Source organism: Corvus hawaiiensis, chromosome 18 (genome assembly GCF_020740725.1).
Source record: "Corvus hawaiiensis isolate bCorHaw1 chromosome 18, bCorHaw1.pri.cur, whole genome shotgun sequence".
Lineage (NCBI taxonomy): Eukaryota > Metazoa > Chordata > Aves > Passeriformes > Corvidae > Corvus > Corvus hawaiiensis.
In genome coordinates this window covers 6,071,671-6,097,776 of record NC_063230.1, presented here as the reverse complement: position 1 = coordinate 6,097,776, position 26,106 = coordinate 6,071,671, and the positions used below count along the sequence as shown (strand labels likewise).

At 42.1% G+C, this 26,106-nt stretch overlaps 2 protein-coding genes across 6 annotated transcripts in view; one reads left to right on the top strand and one right to left on the bottom strand.

Annotated features, from left to right (window-relative positions):
* The window catches only part of MED15 (mediator complex subunit 15), a 26,066-nt gene extending 19,583 nt beyond the window's left edge, over window positions 1–6,483 (top strand). For both annotated transcript variants that reach the window (XM_048322478.1, XM_048322479.1), the window contains 9 exons: window positions 1,299–1,441; window positions 1,749–1,876; window positions 2,746–2,880; window positions 3,282–3,345; window positions 3,507–3,573; window positions 4,032–4,192; window positions 4,389–4,555; window positions 4,693–4,791; window positions 4,939–6,483. In XM_048322478.1, coding sequence (XP_048178435.1) covers window positions 1,299–1,441; window positions 1,749–1,876; window positions 2,746–2,880; window positions 3,282–3,345; window positions 3,507–3,573; window positions 4,032–4,192; window positions 4,389–4,555; window positions 4,693–4,791; window positions 4,939–5,075 — 1,101 coding nt within the window. In that variant the 3' untranslated portion in view covers window positions 5,076–6,483. The remainder of the gene's footprint in view (window positions 1–1,298; window positions 1,442–1,748; window positions 1,877–2,745; window positions 2,881–3,281; window positions 3,346–3,506; window positions 3,574–4,031; window positions 4,193–4,388; window positions 4,556–4,692; window positions 4,792–4,938) is intronic.
* On the bottom strand, window positions 2,425–26,106 carry SMPD4 (sphingomyelin phosphodiesterase 4). Of its 4 annotated transcripts, XM_048322473.1 has the most exons (20): window positions 25,988–26,106; window positions 25,592–25,678; window positions 24,788–24,930; window positions 24,560–24,635; window positions 23,580–23,688; window positions 22,920–22,972; window positions 22,220–22,371; window positions 18,320–18,452; window positions 17,623–17,694; window positions 14,146–14,235; window positions 11,648–11,793; window positions 11,096–11,186; window positions 10,800–10,900; window positions 10,366–10,529; window positions 9,500–9,705; window positions 8,705–8,938; window positions 8,024–8,155; window positions 7,732–7,860; window positions 7,183–7,280; window positions 2,425–4,259 (listed from the first exon to the last, which is right to left on the bottom strand). In XM_048322473.1, exons 1-20 carry the CDS (start codon window positions 26,024–26,026, stop codon window positions 4,175–4,177), a joined length of 2,340 nt encoding a protein of 779 aa, XP_048178430.1. In that variant the 5' UTR covers window positions 26,027–26,106; the 3' UTR covers window positions 2,425–4,174. The 4 variants fall into 4 exon arrangements, with proteins under 4 accessions (XP_048178430.1, XP_048178431.1, XP_048178428.1 ...); XM_048322474.1 differs by lacking the exon at window positions 7,183–7,280; XM_048322471.1 differs by lacking the exon at window positions 2,425–4,259 and having other exon boundaries at window positions 6,757–7,280.

Sequence of the window (26,106 nt, the reverse complement as noted above, 5' to 3'; positions counted from 1 at the left end):
GAGCTGGAGATTGTTTGTGCCCTTTTTGGGGGGGGGACTATGACCTTTTGCATAGCTGCAATGTGATGTACCAAGCAAAGCATTTCCTGTTGTAGTCAATGTGTCCATGCGAAAGAAGACAATGTGCTAAAAATACTCCAGTGTGTTAAATATCATGTCCTCTGGATACAGTTGGATTATTTAGATGGATATTTAACAAAAGAGTGAAGGGCAACACCAATTTGCAGTGCCTGTAAAGTGTCTGGGACTCGTGGACTTACTGGAACTTTCGCTTAAAAATGGTTTAGACTGAGGGAAGAGTTGTTAATTCAAAGATGGTAATCAATGACTTACAGATTGGACACATGGGTTAATGAGCCACAATATATTGCCTCTGCAGGCTAATTCCATTTATCTTTGTATGTGCTTATTTACAGCCTCAAGTCATAAGATCTCTGCATGTGCCTTAAACATGATCACTTAATATCTGCATTACTATACCATGCCTCTGCCATTGCACAGGTTTTTTTGTTTGGTTTTAAGTGATTAAGGGGAAAAATGTGTGTTAAAACAAATGTGAGAAGTTGCTCAAATCTGAGTATCATCTAGCTCTGGCACTGTAGAATGTACAGAATAAACTTAGTTGTTACCCCTGGTTTGGTGCTGGAAATGCTCTTACCTGACTTTTTGTCCTTCAGGCACACTTCATCATTCTCCAAAGGTCAGAAAGCTACTTCATTTTTTTTTCCACCCAGCCATTCCGTTTGGAGTTTCTATCTCCACCCGGATTTTCAGAACTCAATATTTAAACAAGATGTTGGTGATTTGGCTTACCTAATTTTTTTCTTCCTTCTTCCTAAAGAAAACCAGTTGAGAAGCTACAGTCAAGTCTGACAGACCGTTGAAGACTGTAATTAAAATGTTTAATAAGGAGGGTTTTTTGACTCTTAATTAAGTGGGAACGGTCTTTTCTTCCTGCTCTTCTTTAGTTCTAATAAAGTCCAGGTTTTTCACATGGCACTTCCAACATTTTAATTGCAACATGATGGTTTGGGCAGTGCAAAATAATTATTATACAGTTAATTCAAGCTATGTGCAGTTTTAATGGTTATTTCTACTGAAGTTGGTAAGATTTACTGCCCTGAGAGCTTCAAGAATGATACAGGTGGGAGTGTCCTTATGGAGGAGAAAGGAAACTAATGCTTTCATTTCTTGTAGGCCTGGGGATACACTTCTCTCCACAGGTAAAGCCTTTTAGTTAGGTTCCCATCCTCTACTCCCTTTTGTTGTTACTGATAGTATCTTTTCCTACATTCCAGGTCAGCCAGAACAATATTACCATGATGTCATCCCCATCTCCTGTCCAGCAAGCTCAAACACCCCAGTCAATGCCTCCACCACCACAGCCGCAGCCATCTCCTCAGCCAGGCCAGCCAACTTCTCAGCCGAACTCAAACGTCAGGTGAGCCACACTGCAGCTTTTGAGGACTTCTGTTAATGCCATAAGTGTGAGGTTTTCAAAAACATTTAATATCTCTTAATCAGTTTCCAGTGAAGTGAATGAATTTTAATAACAACTGCACTGGGAGCACAGGGGAGACTGCTGAATACACTCTGAAACCCCCCATTTTGCATAAAGAATCTGTGTATGAAATCCTCACCAAGGCAGAACTACAGTGTCATAACAATGCCTACTAAAATCATATCTGCTTATAGGCTGATGATCCCTCCTTGTCAGATTCAGGTTTGATTTTATGCTTATTTTTCAGTTCTGGCCCTGCTCCATCACCCAGCAGCTTTCTCCCCAGTCCATCTCCACAACCATCGCAAAGCCCAGCAGCTGCACGAACACCTCAGAACTTCAGTGTCCCATCCCCAGGTCCTTTAAACACTCCAGGTAAATGATCTGAGAGCTATACTGCAGACCATGAGTTGGGCTGTGTTTTGGTAACTGTAATAGTTCCTGGGAAACCCGTTATTTTTGGCACAGTGTAAACTTCCAGGAGTTCTATGTAGCAGCTGGCATTGCAAGTAGTGAACATGTCACATACACCACATAACACAACAGCTTGGATTCCCAAATCAAAGTCAATTGAAACCTCTTTTCTCATCACTGAACCATGTAATGGGTTTTTCTAACTTCCCCCATATTTTGAAAAAAGAATGATACTTAATTTAATGGAGCAAGTTTATAGAGGCATTCCTTAGTTCCAACAGGAAGGAACCCTTAGCGACACTGTGCAGTTGTAAAGGACATAACCACTTAATTGCAGGAGCAGGCTGCTTTGCTCCAGAACACCTTCCCAGGTGTCCTCTGGCACTTTGCACTTCCCTCCCAGACACAATAAGCAGTTTGTGATACTGTGAATGGAGGTGACATACTGGCTCCTTTTCATGCCAGTGTTGTATGCTTTGCAGTTAGGAAAGGACCCACTTAACAAAAACTGCAGTGTATTTATTGTATTTATTTAGTGTTTAAAGCATCAGAGTGAAGGCAAGATAAAGACCTAGAAAATGGGTTTATGGAACTTGGGAACTTTTCAGAAAAGTACGGATTAAGTGGGAATTGCTGTTCTGCCCATGGAATATGTTATTTCTACACAACACTAGAGGCTTGGGCAAGCACTTAAAACTATGGAGGGCATCCAGTTGTGGTTTTGGATATTTGACATGAGCTACACTTTGAGATCAAGATTCTGAAATGCGAGAATAATGTTCTGCAGTATCTTTTTTCACCCTGTGACATGAAGTCTTCCTTTTTGCTAGGAAATCCAAATTCTGTCATGAGTCCAGCCAGTTCTGGTCAGTCAGAGGAGCAGCAGTATCTGGAAAAACTCAAGCAGCTATCAAAATACATTGAGCCACTCCGGAGGATGATCAATAAAATAGATAAAAATGAAGGTGAGGTTTCCTATATTTGGCCATGCATTTCTCTGTGTAAGCTCTCTTATCTGCTGAAAGAAGCAGTACTTTGTCTTTTATGGTGACTTCTTTTTCAGGGATTAAAAATGTGAGAGAAAGTGAGCTGTGCTTTCTTGCTTCTAACTAAAGATTTTAGTGTGAAGAGTGGGCAAAATCCTTATCTTTAAATTCTCATCAGTTTTTCTTTTACTTCTGATGATTTTGAAACATGTAGAGTTTATGCTTTGGATATACTTAGGATTAGATGACAGGTCTTTAATCCTCACAACTTTCTTTAGTATTGCCTCATGTTTTCATTTTTTGACAGTATGTTTTATTTCTGTCTGCAAGAATGGAAGCTATTCTTGTAGTCAGTGTTTGTGTTTCTCGTACTATTTCAGACAGGAAGAAGGACCTGAGTAAAATGAAGAGTCTCTTGGATATCCTGACTGACCCTTCAAAGCGGTAACGTTTTCCGTCAGTTTTCCCAACTGTTCCAGAACTCTGTTGTTTAGCACCCAGCCCTGTTGCCGTTGAGGCTGTCTGTGGGGCTCAGATAGCAGAAACACTTCAGCTGAGGTGCCCATTTTGTGGGTGATGTGGATGCAATTTCTCTTCTTCTGCAGGTGCCCCCTGAAGACGCTGCAGAAATGTGAAATTGCTCTGGAGAAGCTGAAAAATGATATGGCTGTGGTATGTAATGCTTTGTGCCAGCGAAGATAAGCAATTCATTCCAAAAAGTCTTTAAGATTTGGCAGGATTATTTTTGCAGTTTTTATTACTCATGCTGTTAAACCTTCAAGTAAGGTTGGACAAAATAAGAAAACAGGAAAAAATGGGCAAGCATTTGCTTCATGTAAGTCACCTGTATGTATCTTTCAACTGAACTTGCAGTTTCTAGTGCTTTGTGCCAGGACTTGAATAGTTTTTTCTAGGGACTGTGGCTGATTTCAGGACAGCCTTCCTAAACCAAAACTGCATATGGGGTTTTTTTGCTTTACTTCCTCCCTTAATGTTACTATATACAGTTTTGAGAATCATTCGCATTCCATGCATTGGAAGTTTACTGCTGTAAAATTTTCCAGAATTAATAGTAGGTATTTCTATCTTTGGTGATGATTAAAAGAAAAGGGGCTTCTGTTGTGTTTCAGCCTACTCCACCACCTCCCCCAGTGCCCCCTACCAAACAGCAGTACTTGTGTCAGCCACTTTTGGATGCTGTTCTGGCCAACATTCGCTCACCAGTCTTCAACCATTCCCTGTACCGGACATTCATGCCGGCGATGACGGCGATTCACGGGCAGCCCATCACGTACGTACCACAGGCCTGCTGCCTGTCTTCAGTGCTCATTATTTGAGGAAAAATGATTTTGTAGAAACTATTAAAAGAACAGATGGGTTTATGGATGGGGATGACATAGCTTTTCTTTTTTCACATGTGAAATATTTAACAAGTACAGTGTTGGCACATTTTCACCTGGTCCCTTTGTGGACTGTGTTTTACACAGGGCCCCAATTGCTTCCCCTCGAAAACGGAAATACGAAGAGGATGAAAGACAGACCATACCAAATGTCTTACAAGGAGAAGTTGCAAGATTAAATCCTAAATTCCTGGTGAACCTGGATCCTTCACACTGCAGTAATAATGGCACAGTTCATCTCATATGCAAGCTAGGTAGGAAGAAAGGGGGAAATGTGCCGTTTGGTTCTTCCTTGGGATTCAGAGGCTAGAAACCAAGCTCAATTATGCACAAAAAGCCTACTGTCTGGCAAGAAATGCTCTGTTCTGATGGAAGTGTGTTTGCCTTCTAGATGACAAGAATCTCCCAAATGTCCCACCACTCCAGCTCAGTGTTCCAGCCGACTATCCAGATCAGAGCCCTCTGTGGATAAAGAACCCCAGACAGTATGGTATGAAGATGCTGCCATGACATTTGTTGGGCATGTGTATGTGGCAGTAGCGGGGAATTGTGAACACCTAATGTTGCTCTTTTACTTTAATGTTTTTAATATGATTTTTATGACAACTTCCTTTATGTGTTATCTTTTTTTTTCCAGCAGCCAATCCGTTTTTGCAGTCAGTGTATCGATACATGACTTCAAAACTATTGCAGCTCCCAGACAAGCATTCAGTCACAGCACTCTTGAACACCTGGGCACAAAGCATTCGTCAGGCCTGTCTCTCTACTGCGTAACAGCTAACCTCCTAAATCATGAAGCAAGAAAGGTCTCAACAGCTGCCCTCTTCCACATGGCACTGGAAAACCACAGTGTGGGGAGGTTACTTCAGAAGAAAGAAGCCTTATGTTGTTTTGTTTCTAGGTTATCAGGTTCAGTAGAGAACCTGATGTTAGACTTAGCTTTCGTGCTTTCTCTCTTCTGCCTCTGTGGACTTTTGCCAGTCTTTTCAAATATACAAAATGTGTATATATGGTTCTCAAGACTGTATTTAGGATGAGTTTTTATTGTCTTCTTAGAGAAGAAATTATATGTGGACTTCCATCAGGGAGTCTGGTATAAGAGGGGTAGGGAAAAAATGTCCTAATTTGCTTCAACATTTGCTCAGTGCCAGTATTTCTTTCACACTGTATGTTTTGTGACCTGATACTGCCCCAGAAATAAATGAGCTGCAACTAGAATGTGCTTGCAAACTTCCCAGTGGGTGTAGGAAATCTTTTTGATTATTAGCTTTGCCCAGAGATGGGATAAATTACATCCTTTTAGACATCCCTCAAATATGTGAGGTAACTCTGGATAATTATATAATTATACTTGGGGGTGGGAATGTGGAACTAAACAGAGCAAAAAAGGTATTTTATAGCTTATTTTAAATGCTACTTTGTATAAACGGTTTTTGGTTAGCATGGACCACTCCAAAAGAGTAAGGCTGATGAGAAAGAAGAGATACTAATGTGCACACTGACTTGCTCTGTAAATTCAGTAAATGTGTATGTAAAGCTGGGGGAGGGATCAACAGTATAAAGGCCAAGTGACACAAATCAATCCAGCAGGCTCATAGCTATTTTTCTTCTTTTCAGAGTCTTTCTGAGGCATCTGGCTTCCATTGGGAGTTAATGCAGTGCACTGAAAATGTTTCTATACTACATCGGTTTGTTTAAACAGAAAAGGCAAAAAACAACATTCTGGAGTAGAACTGGCAACTAATATATTGTGCCTTGAACAATGATGGGCATTCAAGTCAGTCATCAGCTGCCTTATTGTTGGGCACTTTTCATTAAAACATTTACCACAAGTAACTCGAATTTAATACATTTTTCATATTTCCCTGTGTCTAAGTTGTTCCCTCTTAAGTTCCTGGTGCAGGAGAATTTCAAATATCAGATGTTCCAATTATATCCTGCCCCCTCTCTCTCCGTACTGTGCAGCAAACCTTAAAGAGTAGCTGGGCTCTCTTACAGTAGTGTCAAGAAATTGCTATGACCTCTGTAAATCCATGTGGTGTCATCAGTTTTAGGATGTTTTTAAATGTGGGTACTTAGTAAGCACTGACTGAGGCAGCAGAATGCTATCAGTATTTTGTACATGAGCTAATGCTTGTTTCTACTGTAATAAATTTATTATTATTCCTGTGTTGGATGCTAACATTGTACTGCTCTTGCCCTGTTAGATACCAGTGTCACTGGATGAGGGTTACTGTGTTCTACGGTAAGTGAAAACTTACAGGCTTTGAAGGTTAGGGGATGAAATCATAAATGGCTCTGTATCTCATGCACCACTGTCCTTACTGTCCTGAGTGAACTGGAAAACCTGGTCAAGAGGTTAGTGATAGGATCTACGTGTGGCATGGCTTCAGTTTTATAAATAGTCATGGCTCATTCTTCCCCCTCAAAAAAAAAAACCAAACAACGTATGCACTAGAGTCTACAGGAACACTTTTATAAAAATAAAATTTACACTGATTATCTCTACAAGGCCACATCATTGTTTATAAAACTCCATTAACTTTAGTATTAAAAAATACTTTAGGAAGGTCTGATAAAATTAAAACATTTTAGTCATGGAATCCCAGGCTCATCCTTAAAACATTTATTTTTACAAGCCAGAAGAGGGAGCTAGTGTTCACGTGGTTTCCATCCTTCAAAGAAAAAAGTCATTATTACAGCATAAAGAAAATATCCAATTAGGATAATGAATGTGCAGCCAACTGGCCCAATGTAAAACCAGGATGCAAAGAAGTAGATCATCAGCAGAGAAATCAGAGTCCTGTAGCTGGCCAGAAACCTCAGACTGATCCTGGGTCCCCAGTTCTGGCTCGTTCTGTCCCTCACCACAGGGCTGTACCTGATTTTCTGTACAAGCTGGGGGTTGGTAAGATGGTAGCGACAAAGTCTGCCAACAAAATCTTCCCTGGAGCAAAGCACTTCCATCTGATCAGCAAACTGAGGTAAGAAGCATTTAGAAGTTAGTGTCCTCCTGCAAATACCGTCATGAAGTAACTTACTTTATTTTCTTCATTTATAGAATGAGGATTATAAGAAATGGGGGCTCAAACTGCACTTTTAAACAGCAGAACTGTCTTAGTGCAGACTTGCCTTGTGTTCCTCATACCTAAGAAAATAATTTGCTTTTCCTGTTTTAGAAGTGTTCATTCTGAATGTTACTCCACTGTTCATCAACCATGAGCCCCTTAATAAATCACGTTTACAATGTTTTGTGTAGGAAAAGCAGAATTAGAGGTACAGAAGCAAGCCTCTTACTACTAGGAAATACCCATCTAGACCACAATAAAGAAGATGGAGTAAGAGCAAATGAAGTGTCATGCATGTGCAGGTGCAGTAAAGAACAGAAATGTGCAGTGGAGAACACAGGAGGAGGCAGTGCTGTACTTACCCTTTCGTTGAGCACTGAGGAGAAGCGGAACAGGAGGCGGACAAGAGCGGCATTTTCATAGCTGCGGATGGGCTGAAGCTCAGTATCCCCTTGATACTGCACCTCAAACCTACGTAAGCCATTTATGATCTAGAAATGGGAAAATAAACACCTCATCTTGTAGCTCCCATCTGAAACACCTTTTTACTGGCACCTCTCTTAGCCCCAAGCAAGTTGCACTTCTCTTCATCATAGGACAACTTGATTTTTCAAGAACAACCTAGGGAGTGATATGGAATCGTTTCTCTCTCACCTGGTACCTGCCCAGGGGTGTAAGAATGAGGCCGTTCTCACTTGCAATGCAGTCTGGAAGCTGTTTTTTTCCATTCTCATCTTGAGCTGTCCCACACTTCATCATCATCTGAGTCAGCTGGGCTTCACTCAGCTACACAAGAATAACACAGTTTTAAAGCAGGTGTTTGATCTACCCCCTAGTTAATTTACTCCTCACTTAACAAACTCATTAGCATTGGAAGTCTTTTGATAGCCAGCTCAGATACCAAAAACTGCTTAATAGCACCTCAGTTAGACATTAAAATGAGAAGAACTTTTCCAGATTTGTCTGTGCTTGTCCAGTTCTAGAGAAGTGCTCTGGTTTGTATCTCCCTTAGCTCTCAAAGAGTATCAAAGAGCTGTCTCCTAGGGCAATTCTGTGTAAGGGAGTGTGGCTGCAGAGAAATTAATCTGTTATTTTTAACAGTTTGTCCATAGCTGCAGTTGTAGGTTTGATACTTAGAAATTCAGAACACCTAATTCCATCTATATTGAAAATGGGTTTTGAAGCAGTCAGGTAAAGTCGAGAAGATGTTAAAATTTAAAAGCAAGGTCTTTGGATAACTCTGTGACCCCACAAAGTACAAGAGACACAGATGTACATTTGACGAATCCCGACTCTTGTTCTCGCTGCACAAGTTCTTAGAAAGATGTTACGTACCTTAAAGATCTGGCACAAATATTCCAGTGCCTTCTCTAAATATTCATCTGTTTTTTTGATGCTGTCCTGCCCAATTTCATCAAGGTCATTGCCTGTGTAGGAACCATTCATGTCAGATGGTGTGAATCTAAACCACGAGAAGAAGGACGGGCTGGCCATTGTCTCTGCAGAATGGTCTGATATGGACTTTGCTGTCTGCTGTGCCTGACAAATTAACTGAGCCAGTTTTAACACCTAAAACAAAAAACAAAACAAAATGGTGTGGGACAAAGATAAAGGATCACTAAGCATCAATAAATGGATAAAACTGTGCCTTGATAGCTGAAAGTGAGAGCAATCCCAGCAAACTCACTCCCTTTAGTGCATATGGATTTGTGCTGACTGACTGTTAGTTGGATTTCCAATAGGGCATAAGCAGTTCTGTTGAAGCATTTAAGAAACCTCAGTGCTGCTTGGGTTCTTTTGATGCTTTTTTTTTTTATTTCTGCTGCTTTGACTTGCTGGTAGGTACTGATCAATCAGAAGATCCCAGTAAGCATGTTTGAGAGGATATACCATATACTGCTCCAAGGCAGCAAGCTGTTACATTAACTTATTTATCAAAGAGAAGCAGATTTTTACAGCTGTGCTGGACTGAGACCCCTCAGGGTCCAGAAGTCACTGTCAGCAAACTAAATTATACAGTAATGCAGGGTGTGAAGTGTTCCACTCTTAACTTCTCCTGACATGGATGCTCCACACTGAGAAAACATCTGTCAAAGTAGAAAGGCAGGTGACAAGGAGCTTGTTGCTTACCAAATTCCTGACTTCTGTGCCAAACATCTGTTTATACTGGAAGTCCTGTCCTTCCAGGCTGTAAACATGACTCTTCACCTTAAATGAAGCATCTGTAACAGCTGGAGATCGTGATGACAAAAAACTCCCACCAAGAGTGGGGCTCATAAAAAGTCGGTGTTGACGGTGGGGAATAACAAGTTCTGGCTCCAGGAATAACTGTTCTCCTAGAATTTGAAAAAAGCATTGAAGATGGTTACATAATACTGGTCTTGCCTGGGGAAGGCCCAGCTGCCTTAAAGCTGCTGGCCAACTTTATTTAGAGATTGAGTTCTAAGGGGAAAAAGGCCTTAATTACTGTTTATTATTTACTTCTCTCTGCCCAGAGCAGAAAACGTCAGAGTGCATTTAATGCAGACCATACAAGCAGCATTTTAAGTTTGTAACATTTTTCAACAAAAGGCAGTGGAGAAACGTATTTCAGACATTGATATTTGTCAAATCTCACCACTCCCAAATTTACTGTTTCCTAATTATCCTGAACCACATGCCTGACTCTTTTACTAAGTATAGGGACTTTCAGAGATATACAAAGTTTAAATCCTGAAGTATATAATGAAGTAATACAAGGGTAAGAAAAACTGACAATTGTAATTGTGTACGTTATTCTTTAAAAAGAAATTGTGGAATGAAATCCATTGTGATTAGAAGAGAACTACAGACTTACTAAACCAACTGACAAACATTAGTGAAGAGAGACTTTTGAATGGCAAAATAGCACGCAAAATGGGAGAGAAGTCTATTCACCTCAGTGCTTCTGGGGTGAGATAACTATTGTGAAGAAAGATTGAGACAGGACAACATAAGATGTCAAAATATCCTTTTACCTTTCAAGATCATTTCAGCTAGATTGGGCTGAGCAAAGACCTTAGCAACTCGGAACACCATGAGGGCATTTTTTGGACTGACCAAGTCTGTTCGAAGAGCTCTGTTCAGAAATCCCACAAACAGCTTGGTATACATGAGTAGGTTTTCTTGAATGAAGGTAGCCCTGTCAAAGTGAGTACAGGATTTGTGAGTACAGCTATTTAGAGACTTGTTATTTTGTCTTTTACCAAATCAGCCACTAAAGGAATGTTTCATACTGTCTCTGGAAAGATTTACACTGAAAACACAACAAAAACGGGTGTTCTAAGAAATCATCTCTAGTCTCATATAGGAATTCACTTCAGGTTGGTGCACAGTTCCTGAAATACTGCTGTTTTACTGAGGATCTCCATGATGGTTGGCTCAGATTACTCACAGCTGCTCCCCTCCTCACCATTTCTCTGAGACGCTGCGAGGCAAAGGCTCTGTGCTTTGTGGTGGCTTTTCGGGTGCATACCTCCAAGGCTGCAAGTAACTTAACCACATCTCAAGAACCTAAGCAAAATCACACATAAACCCACATGAGTGCCAGTACTTTTTGGAGAGGAAGGCAGGAGGGGTTTTTTGTTAATTTTTTTGTTATATAAAGAATTCTACTGCTCTAGAAAAGTGATGTAAAGACCAAGAAACAGCAATAACTAATAACTAGTTCTGTTGAGTACAGACTTAGGTGGAGAAGCAGGTACATACTGCTCTGAAAGAGGCATCCAGAGGCCAGTGGCCAAAACAGTGTTGCAGAAAGATATAAAGCTTCTCCTGGACAAACCGAGGAATCACAACCCTGCAAAAAGATTCAAAGACAGTCACATGTATCAACTGGCAGCAACTTTTAAAAACAAAAAACCCAACCCTACCAACCAACAACCCAACACACTTCCACAAACGCAAACAGAGAAAGAATTGAGCAAAATTTGTTCTTCCTTAACTGAAACTACTTCAGGCCATTGAATTTCAACTTGAATTATTAAATGCCAAATACTAAACTAACCTTGGCAAGAATCCTCTGACAGCATTTTCTTTTCTCTACAGACTAGGGCAATAGCTGCTGCTGAAGCTGCCCCCCGTCAGTGGATGTGAGAAACGTGATCCATTAGCTCTTGTGTACTTTTAATAATGTACTTCTGTATTTAGCATCAGAACAGCATAATTCAACCTCTCAGAGAAAGCTGAGATTTTCATGGAGAAAGCTCAGCTTTTCAGGGATAAGTTCTATACATTTCAGAGACATACTCATGTACTAACCTTTTAAACTCCTCCAGTGGGCTGGCTGTGTGGGAGTGGGCTGAAGGGGAGAGAGGCTCTGGTTTCAGGCTGTTGCTGAAAGCATGCAGATGTTTCACAAGCAGTCTTACCACTAGCACGTGCTCTTCAGTGGGCTTGAATGACTCCTAGATTCAAAGCAAAAGAGAGGCAACTAATGAGTGTCATTTGCTAAATGCCCAGGGAATCCAGGAAAATTATATTCTCAGATCAAAATACAGGAAATGCTCTCTTCCTTTTAGGTTCTTCACCAAACCTGATTTTGGACAGGCTTGCTCCCCAGGACAAGCTGCATCAATCTTCTGCCATCAGTTCACTAAGAAACAGTAGCATATTTGGATTGTAAGAAAAGTTATCTACAGTACTCTAATGCACTGAATTTTGGGCCAGCTTTAAAGAACAGAATAACTTGTAGATTTTGACTTACCCCTTTCTGAAAAAAGAATATTCAGCCTTTCATTATGGCTGTAAGTTCATTGCTGCAGAAGCACAGCAGGTCCTTTGTTTATGCTCATGGCTGGCTTTACTGAGTTCTCCTTCCTATGCTGGTACTCAGCAGCCTTACAAAAGAGAATAATCCTAGACAGAGTTATAGGAAGAATAAGAATTGTTTTGAGTCCTGTGAGATCCTGTTGGTTCTAACTCCTCCCTATCCTTAGGGGGAGAAGTACCCTGGGTGGGAGTAGCACAAGGAGTGATGGTGAGCCACAGTGATGTTACTAATGAGCAAGTGAGTGTTTGATATAGCAGGGAGGTGAACAAGGAAAAGAAGAGCTGGTTCTCCTGTGTGCCCAGCACCAGAGTGGGTCTGCTGCAGAATGTGCAGACAAAGCACAAACTCCTTTGCTACTGTCATCTGCTTTAAGAGTAGTGAACTAATCTCAATCCACCACTGAAGGCAGATTTTGAGAACTGTATTCTGTTTCACAGAAGTTGACAATAACGTACATGAAACGTAAGTTACAGCTGCAAATACAACAGAAAGTGCTGGAAAGGTGTATTGGACAATAGCTGCAAGAAGTTTGCAGTGCTTGAGGTGGGGAGGGAGTGTCTGTCTGTGTGTGTCTTTATGTCCTTTCTCAGCAATACCTGAGGCAAAGCAGATGTGTTTTCACACTCTAAGATTTTGAATACACTGTGACATTCACTCCAGGAAGAGATTCCAGGCTCGATGACAGATATAGTTCTGTAGTGCAGCCAGATCTGAGACTCTTCTAAGAGAGGGATAAACCTTTACCAGTTCTAATGAAGGCTGGGCTTGTTTTTGACAGTTCCTACTTGTATCAGCATGTTTTCCACAATCCTGATGAGTTTATGCAAGAGGGTAGAACTCCAAGAATTTGTGTGGTCCTTGGAGTTTGGACCAGGATTTCCACAGCAATTAGAGAGGCTGAGTACTCTACTACAGGCCTTGAAAGGGTGTAATGTTAAAAATCCTAAGCCCCCTTTGAAGGTACCTTTGCAATTTACAACCCCACCCTATTTCAATACATCATTTTGGGTGACGTTAGTAGTTCTTCCACGTAGCAATTCTTATAATTTCCTCTTAGCCTGGATCACCACCATTATGAACATCACTGGTTTAAAAACTCGTTTTCCCCACATGTGTTTTTGTTGTCAAACCTTTTCATACAGGATGGAGGTATGCCATTTTTAATTCTTAACACAGTAATTAGATGAATGTAACAGTAAAAAAGATTTAAAGTAATACTTTCTAGGTTCCTTTCTAAACAGCACCTTGAGATACCATAGCAGTTAATTAAAACAAAACAAAACAAAACAAAAGGATTGAAGAGCAGGGAAATGGCATGTAGTGCTAAAGAGCTTTAAAATACGTAAGCTTAGCCCTCCCCATTCCCAAAATGAAGACCCAATGAATAAAGGGCTGAAGTAGGGAAAGAGGAATCAGCAATCTGTTCCAACAGGAATGTTTTTGCATGCACATTTCCTGAACAATCTGCAAATGTACCACTCGTGCTTTTGCAAAAGTGGACAGTCAAGTTGACATTGCCACCACAAATTTAGTATTATCCAATGACATTTCCTTGGCTAAAAACCCCCAGATGTTACCTACCTTAATCTGGGTGACAGCCATGCAAATTCTGATATTTCCTTCCACGCAAGGTTTGCTTAAATGACTACTGTGTGAGAAGCAGAAATCTGCCACTGGAGAAGACAGCTTTGGTGCCAAAAACCAGCATTGCTGGTAAGTGTTACATTGCAAGAATGCATCTTTAGAAATAGAGTTTCCAATTAGTCCTCATAACATGCTAGTTTAACTCTTTTCTCCATGACCTTTGCTAATATCTCTCAGTATCTATTTCACCAAAAAATTTAGTGAATTTCAATGCAGTGTTCTCAAATTATAAAACCACACCTTGGCAGAAGAAGCTGCTGTACAGCCAGCACCAATACACTTCGCAGATTATATAATGGAACAAGATTTTTAAAAAGGAAACAAAATGAAAAGATGATAATACTTGGTATGCGTGGAGGGCCTGGTAGCTGGATTGGGCAGGACTACCGTGGTGTTTACTGGAGATACTGAGTCGGTAGTGGAGAACCTCCAGCTGAGACAACAGAAACAAAAAGGAAGGGGGGAGGGAAAAAAGGAGAGAAGAGAGCAAGAGAAAAAAAAAGTGAGAATGAGCCCAAGGAAGAAGGGTGGGGGGAAAAATGAACATCACAAATACAGTCAGGGACAACATATCACAATAACAACTGCAGCCACAGTATCTTCTTTTTTCTAGTGTTCTGTAGATTGATTCCACAGTATTTCTTATCCTTTATCAACTTGGAAATACAACTGGGAGCAGGTGTCAAAAAAGTGGCTGTTCTCTTTGCTATGCTCAGAGCAAGGACTGGTAGGGGATATGGAGCTTTTGCCAAATAAATTTCCCATTTCAGAAGTGAATTGAACTGCAGTAACAAGGATTTACACACTGTTACAGTGTTTTATTAAAAACTGATAAGAGTGCAATATTCTGCATGCATTTTACATCCATTTTGAAAACTTTGTCATTTCTTCCTGTTCTGCTGGAGAAGCACAATTTGTATGTGGAAGAAACTCAAATTGAAGTTCCCTGTCCAGAGAAGTCCTATGTCTTCTCTCTACTTAAAGGCCATTTGGGAAGGCTGCAGGTCGTGTGAATTTCCTCAAAAGAGGAATTTACTTTTGCTATTAGGGAAACATTACATATCTAAAAAGGCAAAGACATACCTAGCACAGTGTTATATGCTGATGCAAAAGGCATCTTGCCATAACACTGAAGTATCTGCAAGCCTCAGCCAGATCCCTTCTTGAAGGAACAACCTGAACAGTATTTCTGACAATGATAGTGAAGAGGATACTGTAGCAACAGTGACACACATGTATGAAATTAATGAAAAAACATAAAACAAAAAATGTACACTACACAGACCCCAATGACTGTTGTCAGGCATCTAAACTAACTCTCCAGATCACACCTCTGCTGTCTTTAAACAGCCTCTACCCCATTTCCTCCAGTGTCAGTTTGGCAGCTTTTGGTTTCACACCCTTAGAGTGGCAGGATTGTCACTGCAGGCTCCCCAACAGCTTGGGCAGATCATCTGCTTCCAAACTGACTCCCCTGCCACAGGAATCTGCAACCCCCTGTACTTTAATGAGTGTTCCACATGCAGTGCTGGGGGATGAACACCTGGCATTGGAAGGTCATGAAGCATTACATGAAGTTCTATCAAACTACTTCTTTTTATGGGTTTCTTGTGATAACAGCAGAAGGGAATAGGAAAAAAGATGCTGCACACTTGGACTCTAGATCATCAGAGAAAGAAAAAACAGACAAAAGAATTGGAAAATAGTTGAATTAAAAGGGAAAAACAGTGACAGCATAGCAAATAGCAGCAACCTCAGGTTCACAGCAGACCCAAAAAGAATTCAAAGCTATTTACTATTAATGCCCCTGCCTTCTACTTATAAAGGGAAGTCTGTGACAACACCAACAAGGTTTAAGGAAAAATCTATGATTCTCCTTCCCAAGAAAGTTACTTATCTAAGATCTGTCTTGGCCCGTGAAAGCAAACAAATCTGGCTGCTGGACAAAGAGTGAGCAAGTTCTGCAAAACCTCATCCCACCTTCCAATACAGATATGCAGCCATTTCAAATCACTGATGCTCAAACAGCTCTAGATCCAGAACTGGACAGTCACTAATTACCCTTCCTTCCAAACACTAAATGGAAGGCTAAATGGAATCAACTGAACCTGCATCATTATTGATAATTTTAAGAATAAGGTATAGGGCAATCTTGGGTCCCCAGTCAAAGTCTTTAATGCTTGTGTTAAAATAGAACTTACACCTCTGGATGTTCTACTTCCTCATCTGAGGAACTACAAGGCAGACTGCTCTCCTTCAGCCCACCCAGTCTACAAAGTTCAGTTTAAGCATCACAGGCTAATAAACAGTCCTGGCCCCAACTGATCTGGAACCTTTCCTTAGTCCTGCAGGAGAGATCCTTCATCCATTTATGTACGTCACAGGGAATTCCAGTCCCCCATTCCAGTGCTCTACCCCCCCAAAGAATGAAGACCTCCTATTTTACATGTTCATGATTACTTCCCATCAAAGATGAAACTAAAATACCATCAGGGAGTTATGGCCTCAAGTTGTGGCTCAACACACCTTGTGGAGGATCCTGAAGTGCTGATTTCAGAGAACTGTAAGCTCTACCTAGGCCCTACTCCACCATAACGTGGAGAGTCATTGTCTGCAACTGCTGCTCCCTAGTGCTACAAGAGAGCATCTGAAATACAGAGGGTGAACAGAGGAGAGAAGTTTAAAGCAATCATCATTTCTGGCCTAAGCACAGCGCTTGATGCACAGAGACTGGACAGACAGACAGACCAAAGGTACTTCAAGCAAAGCCTTTCCATCACAGGTGCACAGCCATGCTGCTGGGAGTCCCAAGTGGAGACTTTGCAACATTAGTGAGTTTGCATTTTGACCTCAACTTTGAGAATAAAAGACAAAACCCATCACATTTCAGCTCTCCAATGTTTTTCCCTAGCTAAATATAAATGTGTTTTATTTCCTATCCTGTGGAGTGAAGGATAAGAATTTCTCGATCAACTCTCATATTGCACTTCCACACAGGAATAAATCCTGAGTAGCTTTTATTATTTCTCTCCCTCTCAATGAAAGTCCCACTGTGACCCAGAGGGAATTCAGAGGATCAACACTTTCTCCTTCAAATTCCCTTTACATTTATGATGTCTTTAATCTTAGCCTCCCCAACACTTACTTACTTCTTACATGCAGTAGTTTGTTACTGAACAGGCCACCACAAACTGCTTACAACAGTGTGTTATCTGAGCAAGAGCTTGTCAGATAATCCAAACTCTAGCTACAGAACTGCTTCTGACACCATTATGGTGAAAAGCATGTTTTGGGACATGAAACAATAAAAATGGCAGTTTAGTAAGATTTTTTTTTTAAAAAATTTGAATTTAGGCTAAAATATGGTTATGGATGTTAGAAATTATCAACTGGTATTTCAGTAACAGTTGCTATCTCTGCTGGAAATCAATTTTAGCTATTTTTAGCAGTCATGTTTCCCCACTGGGATTTAACACAATGGTTTTATAGTGGCATCTTCTCAATCATTAGTACTTTAACATTGATGTTCAGATTGTTGTGACCATCCCACAAACTCATCTTGAACAAAAAAAAAGAAACAAAAACCAGAACAAAACTAACACAACTTCTGCAATGAAGGCAAATCTGGATGACACACTTATTCACAACATTCTTTGTAACTGGATTATCAACTCTGACACACTCACGTACATACTCTGGTAAATGATTTCTTTCCTTTGCACCAATATACAGAAAAAAATTCTCCACAGAATAGGAGATTTACCCCAAGGTAAGAGCTCAACCATCAGGTGATGTTCACGAATGCAGTACAAACTATTACCTTGACGTGAGGGGACTGCATTTTCTGATACATTTCCAGAGAATAATGATGAAGCCACATTTCAACAAAGATCTGCAAAACAAGTATTTTCTCAGCTAGGGGAAGAGAAATAATCCTGCACTGTCAGTCAGAAGATAAACATAAGGAAAACCACAGTATATAACTTGAAAACTAAGCTGTACTGGTAAACAGCACCTATTCAAGATGTTTCAGGTTGTCATGTCAACGGCTGAGATGACAAACTCTTAGCACCTGCCAGGCATCAACTAGTCAGTTCAGCAACATGGCAGGAACTTGTTTCAGAACAACTGCTAAATCCAGATTTTCTTTTCCTTCTCTTGGTAGTGAACAAAACCAACTTAGCAGTGTTTAACCTTTGCATAGAGCATAGAACTGATCTAAGAGTTAAAAAAGAAAATCAGGTGCAGAAACTTTTCCAGAAAAAAATATTCAAATGCCTGAGACCAGTTGTTAGAACCTTAGGCTAAAAAAAAGATATTAAGTGCCTTTCTAAGCTACAACTTAACTGCTTCACAGTGGTTCTTTGCTGCATTAACAGAAAGCAACAGCTGCACTGCTCAATTCCAAAACCAGGCTAAAGCAAACTGGCCTAACTGCCTCTGCTTTAAAAAGAAGAGATCCCTCAGTGAGCAGAAAGAAATGTTGCAGGGCGTTTTCCTCCTTAAATGCAACGTACCTGAAGCAGTGTTTCTGATCTCCAGATCTCCTGGGAAGCTGGGTCAGCATTCACAGAGGGCTGGTGGGCAATGTGCCGTTTCAGCAGGCTGGTGTGATGCATGCCATAGGAGGAGAAAGGCACTGCTGGAGACCTTCGAGGACAAATGCATGGAAATACAGAAGTCAGTAAGTCTCGATGCAGTACAGGGGAATGTATCATTGCTTTTAATCAGTATTTTATAAACTAGAAAACAGGTTTTTAAACTGTGTAATTGATTACGTTTTCAAACTTCTGCAACTTACTGTTACTACTAATCACTTCAACTACAACTATAACCAAACACCGCATCACTATTCCTACGTAAAAAGTACATACGGATCGAAGTGTGGATGTTGCAAAATGATTAGAGGATCAGGGACATGGATTATTGATAAAACCAAATCAATAGAAGAGCTGTGCAGGCAAAGGCCTGCAAGCAAAGGCCTGCATGAGAAAAAACCTCCATGAGAAAGTGCCTGTGTGAGAAACAGGCCTGAGAAACAAAAAGGGAGTTTTAAGGAGGTACAGTCCTGTGCTGATCAGATATACTGACCATGAGAAGGGAGGAAGATTTTCGATCTCTCAAAACAAAACATAAAGCTTGCCAAATGTAGTCTTTTATCTAACCCAATTATGTAGAAGTAAGAATGTGCTTTTGTAGGCTTAAACCAATCAAGAACTGATAAGCTTGTATTCAATACTACATAAGCACCTCTGTATTGCTAATAAACAAAGCTTGCTCTACCAATCACATTGGTTGTCTGCATGGCTTCCCCCACCCGAAGTCGGCATTTGGCGCCCGAACAGGGACTGGGACTTCGTTTTCTTGACTAAGGTGGGAGACCGACGTGACACCGATAAGCAGCGATTGGGGGGCAAAAGATCAGCAGCTGCAGGCAAGCGTCTGATCTGTGCCTGGACTGACCTGACACAGGGGTCCGCCGTTTCGGCTGACAAGGGCAAACCTGGGAAAAGGCTGCACAAATCCTGTCGACAGGGATTGCGGTAAGACGCGGATTGCGGTAGGACGCAGATATGGAAACAGAGGTTACCCTTGATTTATTTTTACACTTTTTAGAAAAGCGAGGAGTTAAAGAAGTAAACCTTTGTAAGGAACTAGCTGATCCAAGATCGTTTAAAAAGAAAGCTAAAGAAGCAAAAGCTCTCAGATTAATCTGGAGAGCAGTAACTGGCACTCTCGCAGAGATGAAAACAGAGAGGACAGTGGCCGCAGCTGCCATAGAGAGTGGCAGCTCCGGGTGTGGTGGCTCCGGGAAAGGAACAGATGGGGTCTTACGGAGCGGCGGGCACAGACTGGAGCGGAGTCCAGGGTAGCACGGTCCTTCCGGCTGGCTGCGGAAAACCGATTAAAAGCACAGCGGCACCCGTCCGCTCACTGCAGGAGCTGCTGAACTCAGCAGGGCAGGATGTTATCCCTCCGACGTCTGAGAGAGGAATGGCTGCGAACACGGAAGCAGAGCCACCTGAGTCAGGGGGCGGGGCACAGGTGGGCCAAGGAGACACAGGCAGTCCTGGTGCCCGGCCGAAAGCGGCAGAGCAACCCAGAGGTCCTAAAGCTCCCCTGCTGAACAGCAAAGTAATGTCCAGCTGTGAAGAGGCTTCTGTGGTTTCGTCGCCTGCAAAGACAGAGCCAGCCGGGGCTGCCGGGAGTCGGCCCTGGGAGGGGGAAAAGCACCAAGAAATGATACAAGAAGTAATCAAAAAGCTTGCTGACTTATCTACACGAAGCATTCTGCAGTTTATCTTTACAGCAGATGTTCTGTGTCTGAATGATTGCATCAGCATCGCACAGTCGTTGTTAACCCCTTCACAGTTCCTGCTCTGGGAACGAACGTGGAAACAGCTAGCACAAGAAGAAGCTAGCAAACATCAAAGTGACACACAAGACCCACTGTATGCACTCCAAGCTGACATGCTAACTGGAAGCAGAGCTTACAGGGCAACAGTAACACAGCTGATCATGCCTGTAGTCATTCATCAGTTGTCACAGACTATTGCCCACAAAGCCTTGTTGTCAGTACCTGAAAAGAAGTAGTCTCCCTCGTATGCAGCAGTCCAACAGGGGCTGTCAGAGCCATATGATCAGTGCATTGACTGTTTGTCAGCAGCCTTAAAGGATGCAACTGAGCTCTCTGAAGAGCATCAAGAGCAAATGTTCCAAACACTTGCATTTGAAAATGCTAATAGGCAAACTAAGATAATTCTTGCCACGCTGCCCCAAGGAGCAAGTGTAGACGAGATGCTCGTACGTGCTACCTGTGCAGAACAGCCATCTCAAACAGCTGCTTTTACTGCAATGCTGCAGAATGTCCTGCAACAGGGACAAGTCATCGCCGCAGCGCTGACCAGAGGGGTGCCCAGCAAGTGGTGCCGTGTGACGCATACAGGACCCCGAAACGAGAAGGCACAGTCAGCATCAGCTCCTGAGGAAAGTGACGCCGCTACTTCAACAGCTGGAACTCTGAGACCTGTCCCGAGGAGCCTTGGGAGAGGCTGCAGACGTGGCTGAGTGAGGGAGCTGAGGACTTGCCAGATCCACCACTCTCCGTAGGAGGAGAAATAGCGAGACCCTGTGGTGAATGTAACAGCTGCCCTGGGTGGTTGCTAGTGACTTGTGGTGGGTGTTGGGGAACTCTCTCCAAAGACAAAACTAAAAAGGAGAGTTGCATAAATTTTTAGGTATAGCATCAGACACAGAAATAGAGTAGGGAATTAGTTTTTTTGACTGTCTTGAGACGAGCATTAGCGGACATTTTCAATCAGCTGTCCGCCCATTTAGATCGAGTGAAGGCAGTCAGTTTGGCTAGCATCTATGTTTTTTCCTGTTACTTCAGCAGCCAGGGCTTACGCTATTTTGCATAAACTTGCTTGCTGGGAGAGGGATAAGTTAAACATAACTTTGCAAATGCTTAATGAGTTAAGTGTAAATGTTACTAGTGGTAGACATACAATATTACAAAATTAAGTAGCCATTGATTTTCTACTACTAGCTCACAGCCACGGCTGCAAAGAGTTCTAAGGTATGTGCTGTATGAATCTTTCTAACCACTCTGTCCTAATTTACAAGCAGACAAGTGAGTTACATTAATTAACCACACAATTACAGAAAAAAGATGGTCTCAGCTTAGAAGGATGGTTAAAATCACTAGGTTTAAAATCATGGCTAGTTTCACTCGTGCAGCATTTAATTACTGTAAGACTAGTAATATTATTAATAATACTGTGCTTACTTTGTCTATGCCAATGCTTGCAAAAGATGATATACAAAGTTACTACATCTGTAGCAAATCAAATATTGCCTTTACAAAAAGAAAAAAGGGGAATTGTTGCAAAATGATTAGAGGATCAGGGACATGGATTATTGATAAAACCAAATCAATAGAAGAGCTGTGCAGGCAAAGGCCTGCAAGCAAAGGCCTGCATGAGAAAAAACCTCCGTGAGAAAGTGCCTGTGTGAGAAACAGGCCTGAGAAACAAAAAGGGAGTTTTAAGGAGGTACAGTCCTGTGCTGATAAGATATACTGACCATGAGAAGGGAGGAAGATTTTTGATCTCTCAAAACAAAACATAAAGCTTGCCAAATGTAGTCTTTTATCTAACCCAATTATGTAGAAGAATGTGCTTTTGTAAGCTTAAACCAATCAAGAACTGATAAACTTGTATTCAATACTATATAAGTGCCTCTGTATTGCTAATAAATGAAGCTTGCTCTACCAATCACATTGACTGTCTGCATGGCTTCCCCCACCCGAAAGTTGGCATGTGGAGGTGTTTTCTACTTGTTAGAGATTTTGTTCCAACAAGCCATATTTTGTCTGCACTGTTCCCACACTTTGCCCCTGGCACTGTAGCCATTACCTGGGAGTTGGGGAAGGGATGGCTCCCCCAGGATTTGAAGAAGGTGGGGGAAGGACACTTCCTTCTGTGGGCAGGAAACACTTCAGGTATGTGTCCACCAGGACGAAATAAGCACTGTTGGAAGGGCTGACATGATGGGTGACAGGTGAGTTCTGTAACAGACACACAGGGCATACCTGGGGTTAAACACTGCTGCTTTAAGCCAGTGCTGGGGAGTGGTACCAGACTCCCTCAGCATAAAAAAGCAGAAGCCCAGTGGTTAGAAAGGGTGAATTGGCAGTAAAGACCCTTTGGAGCAAAGGTAAATGAGCTGTAAGAGAAACGCTGCTGTAACAATGACTGTAACCAAGCAGGAGAGGAGAGGTAACAACAGGCACAGGAACCAAATAACCACACCCCACAGTACCAAGCTGTGGTTATGACTGTAGAGAAATCCTTACTGGATACAGGGGGAGAGAAACTATTTGGAATCCACTGCCTGCTCCTTGTTGGCATGAGACTACGTACTGGTGTATCTAAGGTGGGTACTTTGTTTATTATCCAGTCTTCCATCATCAAGTGAACCAAAGCAATAAGAAATCCCAACAGAACAGATAAAATTGCTGTTAATTTAGCTACACAGCACCCCAGCAGGCTCGTAAAGCATTAAGGAGAAAGGTCAATACTATTTTAAGGGAAAAAAAATGTGAAAGGTACTTACCTTCTGTGTAATCAAACTAATTGCAAAGTAAAACATGTAATATTCAAATGGATCTGGAAGAACAGAGTTAAGGATCACATAATAAAAAACAGGTACAGCTGTTAAGATATTAGGAGATGCTGAATAGACACTACATTTGTACTTTGTCAATGCTAAATTACCTTGCTAGAGCTTTTGAGCAACTTCAGCCTTGGCTTCCTGCTTTCCAGCTGACTGAAACGTTGGTAATTGAGGTGTTCTCTGTGTGACAAGGTGTGTTTGTGCTAATCTTGGCACATTTGACTATTTCAAACTGAAACCAGCACAGCTACAGCTACACTGCTTCCAAAAGTGCAAAGCTGCAAAGTGACCATGCCCTTTTCCTACCATATTGCACAAACTACAAGTAGTTACAAAACCAAAAATTGTGAAATACAAGCTCTACAGAAAACACTGGGAATTTTGTTGTTGACTTGATTAAGGCCAGAAATTCCTCCACCAAGGGTTTATAAGAGGACACATTTATTTTAAATTGTAATCTAAACATTTCTAATCAGCCCAAACTCTTCAGCATGACCATGATTTACCCCATATACATAATAAATGCGGAACAGAAACACTCATGATCTCTCAGTTTTAGATATTTAAAAAGAATTAGATACCCAACCGTTAAAAGGATACTAAGAGCCAAATTCAAACCTAAACCACCAGATGAAGGAAACTGGACTTTGTTGTGGTATAAAGAGCATTCTGGTAGAACTTGCTCTTGTATTGAAGCCTTCACAGGGCCCTGAAAGACAAAGTAATGAACTATTAATCTGGCTACTCAGCATATTGCAGACCATGTTTTCAGATAGTGAGATTCTGCATTCCAGCATTCTGGGGTGATCTCTACATTCAGCTCAGCGGGATTTTATTGCATTGCAGTAGCTCCTTGTCAAAATGCACGGTCTGTAGAGAACTCTCAACTTGCTCTCTGAAAATGAGTATTCAGTATTTTTAAAATTTAAATTCAGTATGTTTTTAAAAAGCCTTCACTGTGACTTTTCCAGTTGGAGTGGGAGCAGCAGAGTATTGGTGTTTGGCTGCTGGTTTTGATCAGGTAATTGAGCTGTGGACCAGCAATTACCACATATTTAAATGAGGTTTCATTTTGTTAAAGACTGTAGGGACTACCCGAATCGATTTCTAGATAGCATGTAGGTGGTAGCAATGGAAGAAACACAGCAAAACAACTCTGCAGATGAATACTTTTGTTTGAAATGGGATACTTCATATCCAGGATAGCAGTTAGACTTCAAACACATGGGCACAAAGCATAGGCAGGGAAGACACTCTCTGTGATAAGTTTAGAAAGCTATTTTCAATCCTGCAACTACTAATAACCACACAACTCTCTCTGGGGACAGAGCAAGAATCACAGTGCAGCCTTCTTGGCTAAACACACATTTCCAGCTGCTGAGAACCACAATCTCCTAGAGATTTTATGGCTGGGAACTCTCCTCCTCCAGGAACCATTTCAAGAAATGGGTCTGCTCTAAACCTGGAGCTATGAGGCTGTATCTTGGCCAATGCTGAAGTGTAGATATAAAATGCATGCAAAGTTCCAACAGCTGCAACAACAACTACATTCCCTTCTTACAAACTGTTCAGTTACTCACTGGAAGATATGAGACTGGGAAATCATATCTGTACTCTTCTGCCTGGAGTTTGTAAACCAGCTTCATCATCGGGCCACTGCAAACAAGCACCAGAAAGAAAATCCCATGGTAAATACCCTCTCCTGCCTCACTTCTGTGAACTTAGGTTTGCACAATGGAAAAAGGTGAAACACTGGTCATTTGTTCACCAATTCATTTCTTAATCTGTGCTGAAATGAACGAGTTTACCTGGGATCCAGGAAATCCAAAGCCACAGAATATTCATTAGGATTTGTTTTTCCTTGCAAACAGCGAAGATTCCAGCCTATGATGATGCCATCCAGGCTGCCAAAAATGCTCTCCACCAGCCATGGGAAGATGCCATGTAGTTCCTTTAGGGAAAACAGATCCAAAGAATTAATGTGCACAATGCCTCACTTGGAAAATCTCTACTGCATGTACTAAAACACACAGAGATATGTCTGCCATTTATTTATGACTGTTTCTGGATTATCACTGGGAAGATCGTCCATTCAAAACGTTGCATTATAACATGACAATTATGGCAGATCTATCCTGATTTCTGATCCTACTGAAGTTGCAACAATGTTCATCAGCATAATTTGCAGTTATTTGCCATATTTTAAAAACAAGTGCTCTTTGTAAACTGAGGCTGAAAGGTATTAATGAAGGGTGGTGAAATGAAACAACCTTTTAATGACTAGAAAAAGTTCTGAATTCTTGGAAACACTGGATTCCCACTGTTTCACTGGGGGCCTTCAAGACTCAGAATCACAGAATCAGTTAGGTTGGAAAAGAGCTCTGAGATCATCGAATCCATCCTACGGCCGAACACCACCGTGTCAACCAGACCACGGCACTGAGTGGCACATCCAGCCTTTCCTTAAACACCTCCACGTGACTCCATCACCTCCCCGGGCAGCCCGTTCCAGGCCGTTTGTCTTGATAAGGCAAAGAAAACAATAATATAAAAACCCAATGCCCCTGAAACTTGCCAGGCAGTGAGGCTGTGAAAAAGCAGTGACTGCTCACCTTGGCAGGGAGCTCCTCGATGACCGTCTCCAGATCGTGGCACCTCTGCGCAAACGGTTTGTTGACACAGTCCGCCTTCAGCGTGGCCTGTTACGAACCACAAGGGAAATCCGATCACCGCTGCGGGGCAGGACAGCACTTACCGCGGCCATGATGTGCGAAAATCCGCGCCTTGCGCCCCTCCTCCAGCGCAGCATTTCTGCCGACACCTGAGGCTGCACGGACCGACCCGCGGGTGCCTTCACAGGTACAGCACCAATGTACCGGGACACCGCTCCGCTGCCCGCCCGGCCCGGCCCCGCCGCGCCCCGCGGGCTCGCACCGCTGCAGCGCGCCCATTCCCACCCAGCAGGCGGGAGCCGGGCCCCTGCAGCGCGGCCGTGGCCTCGCACCCACCAGCAGGAAGCTGGGCTGCTGCAGGTGCGGCCCGGCCATGCCGCCTGTCCCGGCCCGCAGCAGCCCCGGCCCGCAGCAGCCCCGGCCCCGCGCTCCCGCGCCCGCGCGGCCCTTCTGCG